Consider the following 24,211-nt stretch of genomic DNA (forward strand, 5'->3'; position numbering starts at 1 on the left):
ATTGAATAAAAATAAAAAATATATTTATTTTGGTTTTGGTTTAGATTATGACTGTTGTAAAGAAGTACGCATGATAAATGTTTGTGATCGTTTTCCTTCCGACTCCCCCGTTATCTCAGGAATAAACAATAAGCTCACTTCGGTAGCCAACATGGCTGTAGACAGAAAAGTGTGAAGTGTGACACTTGTAAACCAAACTAATCCAACAACAGTAGCTACCGTGTCATATTTTCAGTGTCTGTGAGAAGCAGCAGAAAACCCACTATTCTCCGGCATCAACGGGAAACGCCGCCGAAGAGTCAGAATGAGCAACATTTACATTCAAGAGCCTCCAACGAGCGGGAAGGTGAGCGAGGCTTTCTCATTTTAAATGCAATAGCTGTCTTGAGTGTGTATTTTTAAGAACTACAGTAAATATACTCTACAGCTCGTCACGTTCAGGACGTCTGTTTTTCTAAATGTAGCGACGGGCTATAGTCCTGAAAGTTTGAATTGTAATACAATCACTGGGACCCTCAGCTCATTACCTACAGCCAACGTTCCTTGTGTCTGATGGGATGTTTTGGTTGTACAGCAGTTGATTTGTCGTGTAGACCACGTGCAGATTGGAAAATATAGTCACGATTTCCTCCTGAATTCACCCACCGACTTCTCTCTCTCTGTGATTTTTCCTCAGGTCCTGTTGAAGACCTCAGCCGGTGATATTGACATTGAGCTGTGGTCCAAGGAGGCCCCTAAAGCATGCAGGAACTTTGTGCAACTGTGCATGGAAGGTAAAAATGAACTAATGTTTAAATCACTGCCAGACAAATGACTCCCTTAATTTTCTGAGGTAAAGCTGCAGCAAAACCATTCACCCTGCAAAAACCTGCCGTCCCAGTTTGGAGAGGCCAGATTTGATACTAAACAATACTGCACACATGTCAACAGTTATTGCTCTCCAAATTTAATTACATTTCACATTGTCACATTTTCTTTTCAGGAAACTCTTCAGGTATTATGCAAAAATCATGTGTCTTTATGAAAATGATAATCTCTCTGTCAACTAGGTTACTATGATGGTACAATATTCCATAGAGTGGTGCCTGACTTCATCGTTCAAGGTGGAGATCCGACTGGATCAGGGACAGGTGGAGAGTCCATCTATGGACGGCCATTCCGGGTCAGACTGCTTCTCTACTTCATGTTCTATTTATTATTCTCTATTATAAATGATAACACTCACAGATTCATGAGTGTAAATCACTCGTAACACATTAATTTGCTAATCCTGATGATCAATCACACATCAACCTGTAACCTTTTTGTAACTTTTAGGATGAATTTCACTCCAGATTGCGCTTCATTCGAAGAGGTCTGGTTGCCATGGCAAATGCCGGGCCTCATGATAATGGCAGTCAGTTTTTCTTCACCTTGGGACGTGCAGATGAGCTCAACAATAAACATACCATATTTGGCAAGGTAAGTCTCAAGAACTAAAGTGATTCACATAAATGTTTCTGTCCTGAGATAAATGTAATGCATTTTTCAACAGCTTTGTCCGATTCTTGTAAATTATCCATTATCCAATTCCAACCACAGGTCACAGGAGACACAGTTTATAATCTGCTCAGATTAACAGAGGTTGAATGTAACCATGATGAAAGACCTCTAAATCCCCATAAAATAAGAACTGCTGAGGTATTTTCTTCTTATTAACTTGATAACTTCTTACTTTTGAATCTCCGTGCGTGAAGCACTGACACACAAAATTGTTTGTCTTTTCCAGGTGCTTCATTCTCCTTTTGAGGACATTGTACCTCGTGAAACTAAAAAAGGAAAAAAGGACAAAGACAAAGAGGAGGCAAAGAAGTCACAGTCGAAAGCGACAAAGTGAGTGCTGAGATTTCATCTGTCTTTCGGTCTCTAACAAAATGTTTATGCTGCGGCTGCTTGAACAACAAGCAACAGTGCATTATTTTGTCAATTTCAAAGTGTCTTGATATGATTTGCTACATTGTTATTTTTACAATATATTTAAGCATTGTTGTTATTTATGCTTCTGTTCAAAGAGTGTTTTGATGTTTGTAGGAACTTCAGTCTGTTATCTTTTGGAGAGGAAGCTGAAGAGGAAGAGGAGATGGTGAATCAAGTCAGCCAGGTACTGAAACACAACAATTGTCTGTGTCAGACAATAAAACGTTGTCTTCCTCTGCAATTAACATTTATGACAGATACAACTTCAGGAAATGTCTGAGTAATATAATTACTGAGTAAACACTCTGAGCATATTCATTGCTTTGGAAATACCAGTTACTTTAGAAACTGTAACATTTGAGAGCAACCACACATTTGACAAAAATACTTTTGGACATACACACATTTAAAGCTTATTTAAAATGATTGAATTGTTGTTGGTGCAGAACCTAGGCTGTAAACTCTGCGCAATGAAGCACGTAGGTTTCATGCAGTTATTGTAAAGTTTAGTTAATAGTTTGAACTTGGTCTACATTTCCCTCTAAGTCATTTGAGGTCCTGATTGATTAATCTCAGTTATTGGCCAATGATGGTGATGATCTGGTGATAGAGGGATATGCAAATATTGCACAAGAAGAATAATTATGTATCAACCCCATTTGATGAGTCTAGCTGGGCGATTTTATTTTATTGTACGATCCATATAAGTAAATAAAATGTCATCAGACAAGACAAGCCTACTACTAAGACAAACTTAAGGCAAAGGTCACATTATGTTGTCTCTGCTACTCACTAATGGGAATTACAGGTGCTGAAAATAACCTCACTCATTATGAAACCACATTTAAATCCAGAAGATACCGATGCTTATTTTTATCAGAACCAAATTGCCTAAACTCATAGTTATCAGTCCTCTAAATATAGAGTTAATATGTAAAAAACACGCTCTATCTCACAATGTTAGAGAAAGTGACCCCCCCCCTTTCATTTGTATCTGTGCTGAAAATGATGGGTTCTTTGTTGGCCCATTTCCCATACATCCACCAGTTTCCATGGTAATGAAACAGGTTTTAAGGATTTTATGTTTCATTGAAATTCATTTCTTTCTTTCCAAATGTGTAAAAACAAAATCACTTGCTCACCAATGTCTCATAAGACATTAAAGGGGAAAAGCAAAAGCAGCCACGACCTTCTGAAAGATGATCCAAGACTGAGCTCTGTTCCAGCAGTTGATAAGTATGCACAATCACTAATTGATTAATAATTATGTTAGCCCTAATTTTTCCCTAAAGCATTCCTTTATATTCATTCTTTTAAAGGAAGAAAAAGAGAGAGACAACTGGAGATACTCCTGAGGTGAGTCAGACATTGATAGTAATGATAACGTGATATCCCATTACTATGAAAATGTTAAAATGTCTGGTTTGCTCCACCAGTGTCACTTAAATTGTATTGGGCCTTTTTACATGTTCTTGCAGACAGATGACGACGAGGATGAGGATGCTGTTGAAGGCGACATGGACGCAGATGAAGAGTACGACTCAGATAAGAAAGAGAAGATGAGGGAGCTGATCAGTAAAAAGCTGAAGAAACTAAAAGACGCAGAGAAAGCGGCAGATCCCGGTGAGGAGCGTGGGAAAAAGACCAGTCGCAGGTAATGACCGCATAATTCTTTACTGTGCTCGAACTCTTAGTCTGAGTCATTCTGTCCCAGGTTTTGACCTCACAAAGAAATATAAACTACGTAAAACAGATGGGATGTTTATTGAATAGTCTGTCTGGCCACTGCACTGGCCATACAGCACCAGCACTGTCATGATGTCGCTCTTGTACTTGTAATGCAGCATAACAACCTGACAGGGGCGGTGTTGAACTGTGCAATTCAGGGAAGTGAGGAAGCACATTGAGAAGCTCTCCGGTCTTATGTTACAACAAAACCCTGAAAATAAGTTCAGAACAAGGTGGTTTTCTCGACAAGCAGAGTTTGTTTAATAGATCTAGATCAGATGTATCATGCCTGAACAATAATCCAAAACCCAAATATGTTCATATATGATGAGAAAAAGCAACACATTTGAACTGGAACCCAGACAGTGTTTGGCATTTTCTGCCTGAAAATGTTGAAGAATTAACCCTTTCAAAAGTAGCTGATTTTCCCTAAATGGTCAATTTTCTCAGCCAATCATCTCAGCTCCCCACTGAGTATATTTAATAGAGTTCAGATACACTAGAACACATCTAGAAGAGATGAGAGTGATTTGTAAAATGTTCAGACAGCAGTAGGGATGAGACAAACCCAAAACAATCATTAACATGTATTAATTGCTGCTTCTTGGTGCAGCAAATCCTCCCAGAACAGCCATGTTTTGTCTGCTGGTTTCTCTGATAAGGTCGCGGTTGGATTGATGCGCTTTCTACCATTTAAAGAAAAAAGTAAGCATGTACCACCTCTAATCTAGTTTGCTGTTCATTAACAGTCACATTGGAGAAGTGTTCCGATTATATTGAATTAAAAAAACATCTGATACATTGGTTGACACAAGTTGATTGTGTTGATACGCACATTAAAAACTAGAATCACAGCTTTGTAGATATGTCTCCATCAACGAATGTAGTTTCTGTCTACATCATTTTGATTTCCAGATTAATATAAGGTCACCATAACCTTTGATCACTGTAATCTGATCAGCTGATCTGTGTTTAGTGACAACGGATCAAAAGTTGAAGTAAATCCCTCCAGTTGGTCTTGAGATACCACATTCAAGAGGTCACTGTGACCTTGCCCTTTGACCACCAAAATATTATCAATTAATCTGCGAGTCCAAGTTAACAGGTGTGACAATTTTGAAAGAATTCCTTATATAAACAAAAACCCCATGTTGTGTGATTTAGTTAACAAGATGTCCGTTAAACTAGTTAACTAAACACTGTTTCCTTGATCTACGTAAATTGCCAATCTACAGAACAACTTCATTCGCCTGATACTGGTCAGTGCGCACCAACCTTCAACTGAGGAGACCACAGCCCTCATTTGTTAAGATAAAAACCCTCAATTACAGCTCAGACGATAGCTAAGCCTTTGACAATCTTTAGTAAAATGTAATGAAGAAGATGGACCACTCTCTTTGCTACAAATCTGCTTCCTTTGCTAACATGGACACTGGGGAAGAGTGTGAGGACATATGTGAAACACCAGAGGCAAGTCAGGAGCTGTCTGAGGAAGAGTAGAGCAGAGAGCTGGAGCTGCCTCAGACCGAGGGAAGATGCAGCGGAGAGGTGGAGCATTTAGAGATGAAGAAAAGTGTGAAAGTGGAGGACAAGACAGAGGAGAGTGAACACGCATCTTCAAACAAGTAAAAAAAGAACAAGAACAAGAAGCAGAAGCATCAGCAGAAGAAGAATAAGCAGAAGGAGATAGGAGACAAAGACCTCACGGTTTCTACTGAAACCATCCTATGTCGTGTTAACAATTCTCTTGAATCCACTGGCTGTCGCCGTCACAGATGAATAAAAAAGTGATTAATCAAACCTTAGTTTAAAAAAAGAGGAATTTACACGTCCAATATGTTACTTCTTTTAGGGTTCTCTTATTCAAAACAATTTAAAAAAAGACCTAGTTTGATGACATTGTGAAGCAGTGTGGGATCATGGGACATGACTCAGGTTTAAGTCATGTTCACTGATAAGTAATATATAAAGTTTTATTCACTTTACGCAAACAACAATTAGAATTTGTCAGAACCAGCTAAAAATGTCCTCACAATGGGCAACAGTACATACTGTTTTTCCAGATTGAAGGTAACTTTGACCTTGGACCACTGAAATGTGATCGCTTTACCTTAGTCCAAGTGATAACTGATCAAAAGTTGAAGAAATCCCTCTAAGCAGTCGCTAGATATCATTCAAGAGGGCAAAAAACAGTTTTTGAGGTCACCGTGACTTTGACCTTGACCTTTCACCATCGAAATGTTATCAGTTCATCTCTGAGTTAAATTTTTGATGCGGACCGCCAAACCGAGATCAATAGAAATAACTGAACTCATTACTGCTCATCTGTAGTTATTCGGCACATTTTCAACATATAAGATATATATATATATTTCTAATTCATTATGCATAGATGGACTGAGAAACCGTTTATCATATCTTGTTAATCCTTTAGTCTAAAATATGTACCCATAGCAAGGACAACTAATCAATATTTTCTTTAATTTAAATAGCCAGTTATTTGGGTCAAGTTCAACAAATATGGATCTTACATTTCCCATAGTGCAGCTCAGCTGCATATTTCAAGATGACAGCATCCTTTTAAAACATCACCTCAAGCTCGTTATACACGCTTTCTGTAAAAACAAATCTAGGGCTAAAGCCCAAGCAGAGATAACCCCCATGACATCACTATGACATAATCAGGATTATTTTCTCAGACTCCACAAAGCTCCTCCAGAGCCACAGCAGAGTTAAACAACAGTTTTCACAGGCTAAACAGTGCTAAACTCAACTTGCATGTCAAAACAAGACTTAAGCAGTTCTGTTGTGTAAACGGTAACCAAAGTTCACACCAATCGGCAAAACCCAATTAATGCATGTATACGTCCACCCTTATTTTATGAATACTAGTTATTTCATCAAGATAGACACTCTGTGTCCCTATTTTTCCAGTGTATTTCAGTGTCATTAAACCATTGAGACAATGTTATCAAAAGAACGGCAATAATATTTTTACAGTGTTTAAAGTTGGAAATATGGAAATATTTCATGTATTTATTAGAGGAAGATGATATCCTCCCCATCACTCCACTGATGGTGTTGCCTGATGCTACGATTTTTTTATATTTTCAATGGATGAGAGTCTTCAATATTAATAACGTGCTTCATGTACCTTATGATTCAAGACATCCATTTGCACTTGCAGTTCTTTGCAGTTTTGTTTTTCCACCTGAGCCGAGTTTGCTTTATGCAATATTTTCCTATTTTTGTCTGAATTTCCTGCAATTCCACAACATTATTTTACGTGCAATTTGAAAATGTGCACATTACATAGCATTTCATTTAGCTGACTCATGTATCCAAAGCGACTTACAATAAGTGCATTTGAAGGCTGGGGTGTAAGGTTTAACCATGTCCTGGATCTAGACTGGGCCCGATCCATTCGCATTACAGTACGCCGCAAGTGCTAGTGTCTTGAAGCGAATGCGAGCAGCCTCTGGTAACCGTTGAAGGGATAGGAGTAGTGTGAGCGAACTTAGGTAGGTTGAAGACCTGTCAGCGATTCTGGATGAGCTGCAGAGGTTGGATTGCACCAGCAGGTCGACCAGCCAGGAGGGAGTTGCTGTAGTCTAGGCTTGAGATGACCAGAGCCTGGACCAGAACCTGCGCTGCCTTCTGAGTTAGAAGAGGACGCATTCTCCTGATGTTGTGCAACATGTATCTAGGAGCGGGGTTGTTGCAGTAATGTTGACGGTGAGGGAGATTTGACTGTCGAGTGTCCCACCCGGGTTCCTTCTGGACTGGGTGGGGGCTACCAAGGAGGTTTCGATAGTGATGGTAAGGTCATGGGTGTGGGAGCCTTTCCCTGGAAAGAAGTGTAGTTGGGTCTTGTCAAGGTTGATGGAAACCCACCTACAATATTGTCACCCCCACTTGTGTCTCCACCTCTGGTTCTGTCCACTCACTTTCACACATGCACACTCTCAGTTGTATCTCAGTTGTGGCTCACTGGACCAAAATCTGTGGACCTGCTATTTGAAACAAGAATGGTGGCACCCCACGCAAATTACGTACTGTGCTGAAGTAGAAGCAAACAGTGGCTCTTTCTAGGGCAGCAGTGTTTGAAATGACTGTGGGAGTTGAAGGTGACGCTGTGGGTGATGCAACATTAGTATGAAAATGACCCGAGCAGAGCAGAGCTTGTCTTTCATCTCTCTTTGATGCAATGCGTTGGCCAGTTATCTCTGATTCATATCCTCTTAACATGTAGCCCTCAACACACATCATCATACCCTTCTCTCATTAGTGCTAATGGGATATGGAGCGGGCCCCCAGTCAGTGTGTGTGAATGTGTGTGTGTGAGAGTGTCTCCTGACTGACAGCCAGCCCAATGCAGGCAGACTGTAGTATATCAAACACAAGCGCAGATTGTTTTGCTACAAGAACTGTAACCCAACACAGTGGTTTGTCTTGGCAAGGAATCAAAGAGCAGGCTGGTAGGTACAGTGTTAGTCCGGGACAAAGGGGGCATTGTTGCAGGGTGAGCTCTGCTCTCCCACTGTTGCTTTGGGCTTTCAGCTGCTCTGTGCACAAGGAGGAACACCAACTGGTAGCTCGTCACCTGGGGGGAAAAAGGATAGAGGATGTTAGAAGCATCCACTTTTCCCAGTTCTGTCACATTAACTTTACTAATGCAGGACTTTTGTTGTTTGTTCATTCATTTAATTCCTTCCACACTCACATGTGCAGCATGTAACGTGCATGTGTGAAGGACAGTTCTTTAGTCTGCAGCGTGCTCAGGCCTCAGTCAGGGAAAAGTTACGATGCTGGCTGCATCTTTCTTTAAGTCAAGGCTGCGGAGACAACCTTGAAATTAGGAGTCTCCTTGAAACCAAAATAGTTTTTACATCAGGACTAAACTATCTTAAGAGCTCTCCAGCAGCCAGACGATATTCCACTGAAATATTCCATGATTGCAAAATGCTTGGACCTAATCACCTTCATGAGCAAGTTGCCAAATGATTGGCTGAGAGGATTTTAGACTTTAAAGATCAGTCACAACTCAATTAGAACAGATCCTGTTTGTCGCTGTGATGTTTGATGTTGTTTGTGATTCTGGTTAAGCTTTTATGCTCACAGTTTGACTCTTCTTTTATGTTACTACTGATCAAATCTGGTTTTGCTACGTTTGAAGTAGGCCTCTTTAGGGGGGGGTCCTTTATAAGAGACAGTACTGAATGAAGTCCCAAAAGCAGCGTATGTGGTAGTCGCCACTTTTGTTAAACCCGACGGGGCATGACTGGAGAAGCAAAACGCTTCCATATGGCTGTGGGACACAGTGTGAGCAGCTTCTGCCAGCAGGGCCTGGCTCCCTCTGCTGTCTCCGGTAATCGCTTTTCACTTAGTGCAGACTGAAGATAATGACAGAACTGCACTTCTTGTGAGTTATATCACTTGTTATCACATACTTAGAAATGGTGTATACAGTATATGACAGCAGACTTTAATAGTACAGGTGGAACTTTTTAAGAGGGGTATTAAAAATCAAGTTGCTATCACGGTTATCATGCAAATGATGTCCCTTTACGGTACCTCATTAAATTAATAAGGTATGTGTGTGAGTGAGAGAGAGACAGAATAGGGCAGGGAGATATGTTAGAGTATTAATAGTGCTATTGAGTTACTTTTTCCACTTCCTTAGTTACAACTAAACAATTAAATGATTGATGTTTTCCAGTACAATATTTTTGACACAAATTCTTAATTTACACAGAAAGATGTTAGAATTCAACAATTTTTTTTATTGAGGTATTAATCGATGGTGGTGGCATTGTACTGGACTGAATATCTATCACTCTTTTGGCTCATTTAAGAAATAATCCAAATGATCAAAGCAGTGAACTGCTGTATCTCCCACAGTCCCTGATTACATAAGCTATAATGTCCAACTGTGCTTACTGATGATTGTTGTTATTGTGGACTAATCTGCTAATTATGCACGTCATTGGCCCAGAGCCTCTGTTGGCTTAATCAAATCGTTATTAGTGTCCCATCATTTGTCAGACGGACATTCCAAAAAACAAATGCATTCAGTTCAGTGAAAACAGCAGTGAAGTAGACAATATCCAATCTGGAGAAGCTGCAGGCAGATCAGTTTGTAGGTTTCAACAATGAATTAATCATGAAGACATATTTGCTGCCTAATAATCTGTCAAACAACTAATAAATTGATTAGTCATTGCAGTTTTGCATCTTTCATCTTCTATAATTGGTCTTTGTTCCCTTTGCAGGGCTTTATTCTGTCCTTGTTGCTGCTGTCACTGTGTATTAATTGGCTGCACCTGTCTCACGCTTTGGTCTCAACCCAACGCGCTCCTAGACAAAGGTGACGGAGATCATGAAAGCATTCGCCGCCACTTTTGTGCAGAAAACTGCTTGAAATAATCCAGTTCTTGGCAACAGGATTGTGTATGTTTTGGAACCTCCAGGTGTACACGTCTTTGGCCCACTGTAGCATGTCTGCAATGCATGTCTAGGATGTGGGAGTTTGAAAATGAATAAAAAACGCTTGGACTCCGATCAAAGTCAGCATGTGAACGTTTTACTCTTTACTGCTCAAACAAGGGAAAAATAACTGAATGTAACTGCTGTGAAGAAGCGATACCCGCGATACCCTCGATACGCTCCAAGATTCATTTCTATCTTACATCCTGACTAATTATGAGAAAGGCTCTAGTACATAATTGTGAGGCAGATGAACCACCCTACCAGAGGAACCTTGGACCACTGCATGGGTAATGTGTTGGTCTAGATCACTCTGCAAAGTCATGCAAATTCCTGTGTTGAGGTTGGATTCCTCCACTCCAGCTCACAGTTCTCCTTGGCTTGTTACCAAGCCATGGAGTCCCCCCTGAGGGGAGCTCACCCAGCCATCTTGTGATTCTAGCACATTCATCCACATCACTTGCTCAGTCATTAGACTGGTTTGAGTCCACCATAGCAGGCAGAAGCTGCCGCCATCCTTGAAGGAATATGTGGTAAATTTGACTTTAAAATACACACTTCCCTAGTTACAGTCATGCAGTGTCTATATATTAACTGAAGATAGTTTGATATAATCAGTTACTACATTTTTCAATGTCACTTGAAGGCTGGAAAATCAGACTAGAGAGACATCCAAAAAAGGCAAGTACGCCTGTTTTGTGCATTTTGGAAAACTACAGAATTTTTGATGAACCATACAGTCATCCCTGTACTATTTTTAAGGTTGTCGAATTCCTGTGTCAGCCTCAAACTCCTGCCAGACACTGGAGTATTAAATGCAAGGCTCTGAATCATGAGAGAGTTCTTGGTCTACTGCCAATCACTTCATATGCTTTCTTTATGAAAAGTTAATCATCCACAGCTCTCTGGGTTTCACTCGTTTTTTTTAGTTATTTAGTCTTTTTTTTCGGAATCAGTGACAGTAGCTGGCAGCCCCCAGGTAGTGCCGGGCCGCAGGGACTGGCAGGGAGTCGCAGAAAGGATTCATTTCAGTCTGTTTATCTGGCAGCTAATGATAACAGCCGAGTCGTTTCATGTTATTTTTTTCATCGATGGTGGATGTGTCTTCTGGGTGGCTTTCAGAGAAAAGGGTCAGATTGTGAGTGCCAGGAAGAGGGTTCACTCCATGAACTCCTCTTACCTGTCATCCCTCAGATGTTGCAGTCACTTGCACTGAATGTAACATTGGTCTCAACATGAATGCTAACTGCACCTTGACTGGACTGGTTTGCAGTCTTAAATTGTTTCTTTTGTGTTAAGGGCAGCTGTGGCTCACGGTCGTCCATGAAAGTCAGCAGTCCGATGCCAGTCTTCCCTATTCCGCGTGCCGAAGTGTCCTTGGGCAAGATACTGAAACCCAAATTGCCTCTTCTCGTAGAGGAATTGCTGTGTGTGTGTGTGTGTGTGTGTGTGTGTGTGTGTGTGTGTGTGTGTGTGTGTGTGTGTGTGTGTGTGTGTGTGTGTGTGTGTGTGTGTGTGTGTGTGTGTGTGTGTGTGTGTGTGTGTGTGTGTGTGTGTGTGTGTGTGTGTGTGTGTGTGTGTGTGTGTGTGTGTGTGTGTGTGTGTGTGTGTGTGTGTGTGTGTGTGTGTATTTAAAGCGCTTTCAGTGGTCATCAAGACTCGAAAATATGTATAAAATATATAAATACAGGCCGTTTACCATTTAAGACCATCCTACATTTTTATTAACCACTATCTCGTCTCCATCTTGTCATTTTATAAGTTGCAGAATGAAAACTTGAAGTGGGTTGGAGAGTGAAAACCACAGTGATCATTTCTCAGAAAACATCTGTAGAGCTGTCCAATCAAAATCAATCACTTATGTAAACAGGATCGCACTGTAGCTCAACATAACTGCCAATGAAAACAGTTTTATAAGGGAAGTCTGTGCATTTAACAGACTTACTAACTGCTTATCCGTTATTAAAGTTTTTTCCATCTCCATTTTTTTCTATCCTTGTAGATGTATGTACTGTGTGGAGAAATATATGATTTTTACTATTTGTCTATTTTAGAAACGAGAAGTAATGGAAACAGTTAGTTTTTGTGCAGTTGGTTTAGTAGTCATGTAACTCGTGGCAGTTCTTGTGTATAAATATTTATCAACAACAAATCTCTTTGCAAGGATGAGTGTGTATGATGCAATGTGCTTTGATTTATTAATTTGTACATGTCCACTAAGTACACAACTATGTTACATAGGCTTTAAGCTTGAATGTGGCCTGGATGAGGTGCAGAAGGGTTGTGTTCAAGATAGGTGAGCCTCAGTGCTGTATATTGTTTTCTAATGTTAACCCGCTCCTTGGTAGCATTAGTCAAGTTTTGCCGTTTTCATATAAACCATTGATCTGACATTAGTTAATTTTTTCAAAATAAAAAAATATGCAATATATGAGAAAATAACCAACAATATTTTTCTCTAGAATTAATCCGGCAAATATTAATTAATCAATTATACTTATACGTACTTATCGGTCACAGGTAGTGTGCATTCATATATTTTGGGGGCGTAGCTTTGACAAGAGGGTTGATGGGAGGGATGTATCAGTTGCATGTGTTCAACGTGGATCCTGCTTTTCCAAGATTACCAACCCTACCTTTAATGTTAAGAAAGTGTGAATGTCATTACACATTGATAATGATGTTGGTATTATCCGCAAATATCACTGCCACTGCCGGAGCAATCTGAATATATAAATACTCTGGATTTCAACAAAACGTGATTTATCCAGTTTGGTCAAAGCAAAAATAATTTGCAGTGCCGTGATGTGAGGGTCCTGAGGAATTTTCTGAGCCCCAAGGTGTGTCCTAACAGATGTTGTTGGGACTTTTCCTGTCCTTTCTGGCCTCTTTCTCATTATTGGCAGCGGGGTTGTGGAGCCGATTGTTTGGCCGTTGCCCTGGATACGTCTCTTGTTTTCTGAATGGCAGCATGTCAAGGCAGGCAGAAAATGATCACTCAGTCCAAAGCGTTCCTCTCTGCAGAATATACGTGTGTCTAAAACCTCGCCTCTCAGTCCTGGAGAAGAGGCAGCTCTCTGTTCAAGTAAGAGCCTGGAGTCATACTTGACACAGAGTTAAATTAACACACAGGGCACATAGAAGTCATGCCCAGAAGCCTCCAAGGAGAAGATGAAACAATCAAAACAATGTGTGTATGCAGTGGACTTTATATAAAGGAGATTGCCAACTCAACAACTACAATAGCTGTAAAAGAAATATCAGTATCGACAATTGCTTAGTATTTATTTCAAGTTTTTTCAGACAAGTCAGTTCAGGTCATTTTGAGATCATAGTTTGTGTGCAGAAATCTAATATTATATAACCACATACAGCAATCATTGTTCTTTGATAATTCAGTCAGGTTTGGGCCTGATAATTGGAGAGCAAATCTTAACCAGAAAGTTGCATTACGCAGGATTTCCACTGTCACAAAAAGCCTAAAATTCAACATCATGAATTCAATTCAATATAATGAATTTTAAGCCTTAAAAAGTCTAAGATATGTTAAATATATTGTGTTCTAAGTATGTATTAATTATTTTACCATTCATTTAGTCATTTTTTAATTAGAGAATTGATCACAGTACACTGTGGTTGTGGGAAAGAGTATGGATACCTTCTGTCTGTAGTTTGTTTGTTAATGTGGCATTTCGGTGGTTACAGTCTACTCAGCTGCTTCACCTTGCCTTCAATTATGGGGAATTGTAATTAATTTTGGGCCTCATATTATTAGAAATATGCCTCTGCTGATTATTCTTTTATAATGTCACTCACACTAAATTAATTAATGTTTATGCTGACAAACACGTCTAACTGTTGTACTCCCAACTGGCTAAGATGTGTAGTATCCTACAGAACAAATTGTTCTTTATAGTCCTTCAAAAAGTTTAGGAGATGATGATGACGACATACTCCAAAGAGAGTGCCTCAGCATAACGTTACAGACTCACTGAGCTCACCACTACAGCAGTATTTACACATTACAAATAGAAGAGAAAGTGGCCATATGTAGTTAATATCGAGGCCAATATTCTGTCCTAAATCAAGGTGTAACAAGTAAAGAAAAAAAGGATTCACCTCTTTACCCATGTGATACTGTGAATGACAGTTTAAAGTCTTTGAATTACTATGTTTTCGGGCCCACCTCAGGTCTGTCACATCTGCCTCACATTACCATACTGTATGTAAAAATATGTCTCAAAAAAGAGGAGGTTTGTTGTCATTGCTTCTAGACAGAGCTGAGCAGGAGACTTCCTCACACAGGCCAAGTCTGACCCTGCCAACCACTTTTGCTCTTGGCAGCTCAAGTCTGGATTCAGCTGCAACTCTTTTCTTTTTTTTTTCTTCGGGAAAGGAGAGGACTAACAACTGCATGTCTGACTGATTCCTCATGTGTATCTTCAGGAGCAGCGGGGAAGCTAACGAGCAGGAGACATGACATCAAGTCAGCCACAGCTGCTAATATTTGTAAAGGCACTTAGAGTTAAAATGTCACTCAGTTTGATGCCTCCATGCTTGGCCACAGACAACGTCAGATAACATGGGTGTTGGAAAGCTACAAGCAGGAGAATGAAAGTTCCAGATAAAAAGAGAGAGATGGATATAAATGATTGTCAGTCCAGAGGAGCAGATGTAAGAAACAAAGGCAGCCATTGTTTGGTCTGGAGACGCCTCACATGTTTCTAGGCCAGGGGCCCAGACTGTGCAGCTTACCTGTGCTTTGTGGCTCCGTAAGAGAATGGGACAAAAACAGAGCTGTCAGGCAGTACAAAAATATTATCATTTCCTAACATAACAGATCTGCTCTGCAACTGGCAGTAGGCTGAATCATGTGAAAGGGAACGATAATCAGCATCGCTTGCTTCTCTTCAGACTTGCATTTAGCCTTGAATGTGCTGGGCTTCGAGCCAAGAGATGCTACCTTGAATCAAGGAAGCGAAGATGTGCTTTGGCCTCCCCCTGTCATCTAGTTAAAGGTTTTATAAGGGTTTGTAAAGGTTATGGCGCCTGTAATACTTAATGTAGTGCCACTTTGGGAAAGGTATAAAGTTTTTCATTCCTGCTGTCACTAACAGCACCTGACAGTTGTGTATTTCAAGTATCACAAGACGTTTATGAAGTTAACTGCACACAATTAACTGCAATAACATCCCGAGGCTTCCAAAGGGTTGTGCTCTGCTTCATATTCACTGTGTGCATGTGCTTTTGTACAAAGTCACTGGGACTAAAGAATCTGATGATCTGATTTGACCTGAAGACTTGATGTGAAACTCAAACAAGACTTTCAATTACGTTTAGACTTTAGCAGCATTAATTCATGACTAATAAAATGAATTGAGTTGCAGTATTTTGTGTGTAGAGTGCACGGATTGGGACGGAAAACAAAGGATCTCAATGTTGGACTTGACTCAGGACTTCACAGCCCAGATTTTGTACTTTCTTCTGACCTCAAAACCTCTGTAAAGATTCCAAATGTTTTGTTTGCGAGAAATGTTCAAATAGAATTGCACTTAGTAGAGCACATACCTCCTCCAAGTCACAGTCTATTAAGCTGCACCAACACACACACACGTAGATATTAATTCCCTTAATTAATATGTGTGAGTTTTACCATAAAGTGAAGAAAGATATTCCCTGGGAAAATGTTGTGAAACACTCTATCCTGGATCCACTCCCTGATCCAGATCCACCACGAAATTAAACGGGTCATCCCTGACCCATGCCACATCCTTTGACCACGTTGTTTGGAAATCCATGTAGGTTTTAATCTTATCTTGCTTGTAAACAATCAAAGAAACCAACAAACAGACTGAAGTGAAAAATAACTTTGTCTGGGGGCGTAATACATTTTAAACAAGTTCAAAAATTATTAAAAATAATCGGAAAAGCAGGAAATAAGGTCACCAGAGTAATTATATACAGTATATTACCACCACTGAGTGACAACATTTTAATAAGTTAGAAATCTCTTCAACTGTCAGAGTAATTTCCCTTGATCTCCATTGACGATTACTTGTCCCTAAACAAGTGTTTCTTGTTTTTCTGACTTGAGTGTGCTCAACCTCAACATCCCTTCTGGCACTTTCCAGGAGCCTAACCAATTATTTTGTTATGGCTCCATCAAATGAATTAACATGCGTTAATGTCTTTTCTTCATTCTGACACCTCCATGCCCACATAATTGGCCATGCACATTAAAGGTAGAGAATCTAAATGTTTCAGAACAATTCATGGTTTTTTTAGAGATCAGGAACAATCAGGGTGTTTTTGTTTGATGATGTTTATGCATCTTTTACAGCAGGAGCTTGTTACAGGTGTAAGTCTTTATAACGGTAGCAATGTAGATGTTGTCCCCTAAACCTCATTTCTCTGCTCACAGTGACGATTTACGAAAAGAGTCACGACAGTTGAAGAGGGATCTTCAAGCCATCAAGCAAAGGAAAGAGGATAGTTTAAAACCGGCAGAAGAGGAAGTCAAGGACGGTATGTGAGCATGATTATTCCCCTGCTTTTACTAATTGATGTGTTTTACTGTTCCCAATTATGCTGTGAATTTATCTGTGGTTTGCTAATATACTCGTTTACACTTCTCCTAAAACAACAAGATGTTTTTAACGAAGTTTGACAATGGATTTTCTTTTACTGCAATAAGTGTGAACAAAGTCTCTGAGAAGGTGGTCTGTGCTACATTCCCTGCTAATGGACACAGAGACAGGCAACCCCCTTTGATTTAGTCAATTAGTTGCAGACGTCTATTTCCCCCCCCCCAAGTGTCTGCATTTTTGTGTTACAGCTCGCAGGAAACTGTGTGGGTGAAGAAATAGTTGAGTGTCCGCTGTAGTTGCACTTTAAACTGTTTGTGTGTTTTTGAGTTTACTGCCTTGCTAAGTGTCATTCCATAAAAATCTGCCCCCCCACCACTATCACCCCCCACAGAACTGCAGTTTGTCATGATGTCGTCAATCTTTGGATTTTTGCTGATGCTGAAACAAACCACTTAGGCACAGAGGTTAGCCTGAGGTTGTGTGTGTGTGAGTGTGTGAGAGTGTTGTTGTGCAACATACACAATAGTTTTCATGAGTGGAGTTCTTCGGGGACCAGCCTAACTATGGGATCACTACCAGACAATATTTACTGGAGCCCATGACGGGATTTTGTTGCTCAAACGTTGTTTTTGTCTCTCCGAACACTGATGGTTTTATTTATTTCACCGCAGACACTGAGTCCGCTCATGGCTCGCTGCTGAATGGCTCAAGGTTTTGGTGCTGCTTTTAGGTTAAAGAGCACAAAACACAATCCTTAGATTAGCTAAGATTCTGTTGGTGTCTCTGACTCGACGTGTTGCCCATCGTTATATTTGCAGAGAGTTAAAAGTTTCTACAAACAACTCAACCGATCCAGTTATAAACTCAAGTGTTGAGGTCGTAGCAGCACCACATAGTTACACCAAGTGGCAAATAGCCTAAGCTCCTCCATTATCTTACAAGGTATTGAGCCTCTGCCAGGGACCTTTGTTTTGGGCTTCTGTGGTAGCTTAGCCACAGGCAAGAGTTTCTTTTAAGAGTTCCTCATTACATTTCGGTGTTGGAAGCAAAACTTAATTCCATTAGATGTAATTCTTAGATGTCATGGGCCAAGGGCTGCTGCAGGGGAGACGGATGTCTACTCAGTTTCCATAAATCTCGGATCTCAGCTCGGCCCCAGAAGAACACTGTGGTGAGGGCTCGTTTTATCTCGTCCCTCTGGTGAAGCTGCACAGATGCATTAAGGATCACATAGACACTGACGTCCCTTAAAGCTTTACTCATTCTCCTGCTTCCACTCTGACCGCTTTGTGAAGGTCAGCCACTGATCATTTCACTCACATTCCTCTACATCTGGACAGTGTAGGTTTGAAATAGAAAGGTACATTTTCAAATTTCCATTTAGTTACTTTCTAAAATGTCAGAAGATTGAATAGGATGACAATTTCTACTTGAGCCCTAACCCTAACCCGTTAAAATGTACATCCACAAACTCAATTTGAGATACTGAACCACTGAAAAGAAAGAAAAATGTGGTATAAAGGTATTTTTTTATCTAATCTGTTTTTTGGTATAAATAATAGGGGATAAGGACTGAAGTTGCACCTCTTCTGTGGAAAACAGTGTAGCTCCACGAGTCTAAACCAGTACTGTGTCAACAGCTGTTGCTGTGATATGCGGATCCTAAAATGCTTTGGACAGATAGAATCAGGAGAGCTACAGCTTTCAAACAATGTATAATTTGTCAAGGTTGTGTGAAGTTGTGCGAGTCTAACCCAGACCAAAACACGCTGAAAGAAAAGCTACCGAGGACAAAGGTTCCCACGGTTGGGACACTGCATTTCTAAAAGCTTACATAAAGTTTATAACATAAGTATACAGTATATAAAGCATACATATATAATAAAAGATTACATAAAGGACTTAAGCCCATGGAGAAACATGTGATTTATTCCACATAAAAATCGTCCTACTTCTTCTATTTTGTCATTCTAATACACAGGTCCATTTTATTTCCCACGGGTAGCCATCACTCAGGCTAAAGCCCCACTGATGCAAATGCTTGATCTTTTTCTCAGCTGTCTGAAGCCTTGACGCTGCTTTGTGCTTTCTTCACCTGTAACCTCACCCAGCAGTAATGTCACAGGGTTCTAAGGTACACCTGTACATCACTGCAGCAAAGTGAGAGTTCAGGGTGTTCAAAGAGTTCTAGGAATTCCCAAAAGTACAATTACAAACTAAAACTAAACTAAAATCTCCAAACTGTCTATTTAACTATATCACACACACACATTAATGCTATTGTACACAATCTCCTTCTGATGACTAATGTAATAACTAATAGTAGTAATATGCAGGCCTCTGCAGTTTCCCACTTTGAAAACCTTTTGAGTAATTGTTAAAGCCTTCTCTCAGTCCTGCTCCTTCAATCTGAGGAGGTTTATTTCTTGCTGCAAGCTGAATATTTTTGTATTTTTTGATCACTTGTTTTGTTCTCAGCCTGTGGATACATAACATAAACATAGTAGAGAAGTATAGAATCATGATTTTTTTTTTTCTCTGCAATGGTACAATCTGTCTATAGTTGCAATATTATATGATATTACATGTTATATGGTCGACATTCCTGCTTGAAGTCAGTCCATGTCCAATCCCCATCCTTGGATGCAGCCCTCCCCCCTCTCCATATGGCTGGTATGTGCATAACAGTCCTCTTGATTTTGGAGTGCAAGGGAAAGAGTCTCTTCAGAGTTTACCACTGGCTAAAGTACACATTTCATTTATTTTTTCTTATAACCTTTTTGAATTATTTTTTCAACCGTCGTCACTTCACTTTTCATCACATAAATTACAGCATGTTCTAGTAGTCTGGTTTTCTCCTTCTTGGCATGGCCGCTGGGTACCACAGCCAAAAATAAGAGGGCCATTCTGAAACCACTGTCCATTCTATACCCAACCTAAATTAAGTGGCGACAGTCTTTATCCCATTTAGATATTATACAGGTTCTGCTCTGAATGTTTTATTACACTTGTGCCAGTCATGTTGTTGATCTAGAAGAAATCTTGTGGCAGAGTGGTATTTGAAACGCCAGTTACCCCGTGATAAGGTTTAGCATGTTATTTTGCAATTTCAATATAGCACTTGACAGTTTTTGACAAGTTTAGCTATTTCTAATTGCTCGCCTCTGAAATATGTCCGTAAACAGTCTCCTTTGTTGCATAATTGTGGATGATTTAGTTGATGCTGACCTTAAAGCACTACCTGACAAAGTTTTTTGATGTTTTTTTGATTGATGAGCGCGGTACCGTGCTGCTTTGACTTTTCTGTAAAAGCGTTGTTTAAGAGAGAAGGCGACCCTTTTATCCTAGGCGGGAGGCGTTAGTCGTGCACAATAGCCGTGGGTTTCTACGACATCAGCAGCTTGATTTGTAGCTCCCTTGAACCCAGGTGACAGGAGAGGGGAAGAATGCGGTTAGAAAGGCCATCAAACCCAAAGATGGTAGTTAGTGACAACAGCTGGACAGGGTGATGTGTGTTCACCATGTAGGACCTCGGGGCATCATCAGTCAGCATCCAGCATGTCACAGGCTGAAGCGGAGCATCAGAGTGGGAGAGGGACGGAGGGATATCACTTGTTGGTCTCATAAATCACGAGAAAAAGATTTGCCCCACGAGCGGCAGTGCAGACTTCTGTGAGGACACCAAGGGAGGTGGGGAAAGTGTGGAACTCAGATTTCCACGGCTGCGACTGCTCAGTATTTGGAGTATTCACAGCCAAAAGGCCCAGAGAAATAAGAGTAATTACATGGCTTTCTGAAATGATAAACACCCCGTGGAACTGAGGCTCTTTGTTTTTTCACTTACGTTTCTCCTGAGGTGAACTTACTTTTTCCTAAAATACTACTATTTCTCCTCAGAAAGCTGTGAGACTTCTGGTAAAGAACTTATAACATGAGTAGAATTTCTCCCACCATGGAAAGGGCCATATATATATCAATAGACTTCACATTTTATATGTAATTTTTTGTAATGATGACTTTTTTATATATATATATAAGGTGTTACAGAGGTAGCTTAAGAGGAGCCTTTTTTTCCACTTTGCTTTACTTTTGACAGATCCCCTTATTTCCAATGTTTAGGCTAAGCAACTGTCTCCTGGCTGTTGCTTTATATTTAGCACACATATGTGAGAGCTTTGTCTATCATCTCATCTAAAGCTCCAAAACAAATCAAATAAACAGGTTTCCCAAGATCTTGACCTCATCCTTTAATATCCAAGTGTCTGTGCAGCCTAGTGAAAATAGACTTTCAGTCTAGAGTCTAATGGTATTACTGATTTAAGTTCATATACTGTATTTGTCTCTAATAAGATTTGTTTAGTCTCTGGTTGGCGAGCCAGACTGTGAGAGCTGAGGTCAGTTTAGGGTTTCCCCTCCAAAAGATTTTCTGTGTCTTATGCTTTGTTTTATGTTTTTTTTGTAATTAGTAGATATTGTAAATCACTGCACTTGTCACAGCCAGGCTTATATTAAGGGGTTAGGGCAATAATCATACATTGACAGCTCTTACTAAACAACAGTGTTTTCTCTGTTGCATCATTTGTTTTGTGCACCTGAATGTGTCAGAGAATCCAGTGAGGGGGTGGCCCAGCTCGGCCCGAGAGGTGATGCTGTCCCAGGGGGCGCGTGCGTGTGCGTGTGTGTGCGTGTGCGTGTGTGTTTGTGTGTGACATCACATTTTGTTGTGGAAAGAAAGGGCTCCAGCCGACTATGCTCACCGTCTGCCACTCTGTGACTTCACTGCCCGAGTGTCTAAGCCGGGAGATTTACAGACGCACATTAACAGCATGAGACACCAATGTCAGCATGCGGATTGTCTCTCTACTCAGCCATGATGAGACCTTTTCAGCCATTGCATAGGACGACAGTGGGAAGTGATTCCTAGCGCTGCCTCCAGTCCTGTGACTTTACTCCCACTTTGTGCATGTGATAAACCACACAGATCATAGCAAAAATATGGTTTTAGATTGATTGTTGGCTGAAGAGCTAATCTGATACGGACTTGTTGTTCGAGCCCTACTTCCTACATCGTAATTCTCAAACAAAAAATATTTTTAAAGGACATTCATTGCAGGATCGTGAATACATTTTTTCTCAAAGCAACGTAGTCACTTTCGCGGAATCTTTTCTCAAACCAAGCGAACAAAGTGCACATATGCTCATGCGTCCTGTCTCGGTTGAGGATTAAAGGGGCCTTACCTTGCCTACCCCTTACCCCCGGAGCAATCGTTGCATAAGGTTTGTGTATAAGGTAGCAGCAGCAATGTAGGTCATCCCTGAGAAAGATAAAAGTGAGAGGTTACTAGGTTGGGCATTAGTCCACTACATCTTAGGGAATGTTGGCAGCAGTATGGATCCATGCAGAGTGTGTCAACCGGAGATCAAGAGGACTGCCCTGTGTGGCCTCATCTTTTCACCTTTCTTATTATCATGTTTTGTCACTGTCATAGCTTGACAAGCTTCACTTCCTTCTGTCTTTTCTCTCTAAACATGTTTTGCCCATTTTTAGCAGCTCATCAGTCAAGTGTTGCACAGCATGGGAGGCAGGGGTATTTCTATTTCCAAGAAGTTGTCAACCTATTGCATCGGATACTCATCCTGATTAAGGTCTTTTCTTACTATAGTAAAATAGTTTTGAGGTCATTTAGGTTTAGGAAGGTTGCATTTCTGTGAGCACAATATTTCTCCTTTTTAATTTAATAAAATTAAAAATTAAAGATTGCCCATAAAAACAACTTTATGGTCAGTAAACTATGGCCTAACTCCCTGCTCCACGGAAACCATAAATGTGACGAATGACATTTTTTACAATGTGTATATATGTATATATATTACAAATTGTTTGTTAATTAAAAAGTAGATTATTTAGGCAGGACGGTTTGTTATGGTTTGTCAGAAGGCAACCCCGACTACAAGCTCCCAGACTTTCTGACACACAGAATCAGCCTGATAATATTCTTGAATGTGAAAAAACAACAGTTCTAAGGACTTGATTTAGTATACCTGGCAGTTATGATGAGTTTAGATGAGTTTATTATAACCAGCCACGATGTCTCCCTTGTCTGTCCAGCGGACACAAAGCCAAGCAGTGAGGCGGTCGCTGAGTACCTGGAGGGAAGAAAGAAGTACGATGATCTCAGGAAACAAAAACCGAAGAAGAGCACAAGCAGAGAGGCAGAGGTAAGATAACTGAACTCGAAGTCATTTCAACAGACTGATCTGGTATCCTGCTATAGTTGATTTTTGCACCGTGAGTTCGAACAGTGTCTGTTGTTTCTGCCCTGCAGACACTGGCCCTGCTCAATCGCTTCAAGGACAAGCTGTCGTCAGCCATCACCGAAGCTCCAGCGGACGTAGACGTGGAGGAACTGGCAGAAGATGATGACAAAGGATGGTCAGTGAGCCTAGATCGTCTGTTTTTCCTTTATTTCATCTATCACTCTTAGTATGTTGGAACGTATTAGTATGTTGGAACGTATTTACCTGTTGATAAAGAAAGTGAGACGTGCACATCCCCGACCACAATTTTGAGGTATGACTTTTTCCTGGATTTCTGTCACAGCGAGTAATTAATACAGGAAGTCATTCATCAATCCTTTAGAATCTTAAATATCATTGTTGACGCTTGAACTGAAATATTGGTTTATCAGAGATATATTGTTATAAAGAATGTGTCTAAGAAGTTTATTGCTCTACTCAATTTGAATCTCGGTCATATTAAAAGAGATGAATCCACAGGATAGATGTGAAGATGTTGTACACTCCTGATTAAAATCAAAACGTTTGATCAACTGATTAACAGCCTACTTCAGTTAAATTGTTGTTTCAATAAATTGCCTGCTCACAACTTTTGGGCTCTTGTTCCCATTTCTTCTTTTTGCATTTTGAAACTCTACTTAGAACCTTCCTAAGATTCAACAGTGCAAAATGCAAATTCAGGCAATTTTTTAACTGGTCTTAAAATTTTGATCAGGAGTGTATGTCATGGGTTTGCCAACAGGTTATCAGATGTTTTAGTGTCTGTCTTAAATATCTTCTATTGGCAGAGCAAATTTGGACCATTTTTGCTCTAAACAATTTCTGATGATTAATAATGTTTTTCGGTAACCAGGGCTTGTCTCGGTTTTGTAGCTCAAGAAAAAAGGAACCACTGTTGGAAAAAACTCAGAAGAAACTGATGTCAAAATGGTCTCAAAAAAGAGCGGCAATGTCAATTCATCTTTCAGGCAAATAATCATCCGATCGTCAAGTCCAATTCTCCAAAATGATTATTATTGTTTGCTGTATTTCTTAAGTCCTTCAGCTTTACGTGAGTACAAAACTAAATCACTGCATTAACCTGTTTGAGGTCAGCTGGCATTACTTAGGGAGAAGTTTACTGCCACAGCCCCGGACCTCCACAGCCCAGCTGAGTC

At 40.2% G+C, this 24,211-nt stretch overlaps 1 protein-coding gene across 1 annotated transcript in view; it reads left to right on the forward strand.

The window, feature by feature from the left end:
* The first annotated feature begins 146 nt into the window (after window positions 1-146).
* Window positions 147-24,211, forward strand: part of cwc27 (CWC27 spliceosome associated cyclophilin) — a 29,913-nt gene continuing 5,848 nt past the window's right edge. The window contains exons 1-13 of the mRNA XM_062412949.1: window positions 147-346; window positions 677-773; window positions 1,050-1,162; window positions 1,318-1,461; window positions 1,582-1,680; window positions 1,769-1,872; window positions 2,071-2,140; window positions 3,113-3,192; window positions 3,276-3,312; window positions 3,435-3,610; window positions 16,592-16,695; window positions 22,867-22,976; window positions 23,084-23,190. Of these exons, the coding sequence (XP_062268933.1) occupies window positions 305-346; window positions 677-773; window positions 1,050-1,162; window positions 1,318-1,461; window positions 1,582-1,680; window positions 1,769-1,872; window positions 2,071-2,140; window positions 3,113-3,192; window positions 3,276-3,312; window positions 3,435-3,610; window positions 16,592-16,695; window positions 22,867-22,976; window positions 23,084-23,190 (1,283 nt within the window). The 5' untranslated portion in view covers window positions 147-304. The remainder of the gene's footprint in view (window positions 347-676; window positions 774-1,049; window positions 1,163-1,317; window positions 1,462-1,581; window positions 1,681-1,768; window positions 1,873-2,070; window positions 2,141-3,112; window positions 3,193-3,275; window positions 3,313-3,434; window positions 3,611-16,591; window positions 16,696-22,866; window positions 22,977-23,083; window positions 23,191-24,211) is intronic.

The sequence above is a fragment of the Platichthys flesus genome, chromosome 19, assembly GCF_949316205.1.
Source record: "Platichthys flesus chromosome 19, fPlaFle2.1, whole genome shotgun sequence".
Taxonomy (NCBI): domain Eukaryota; kingdom Metazoa; phylum Chordata; class Actinopteri; order Pleuronectiformes; family Pleuronectidae; genus Platichthys; species Platichthys flesus.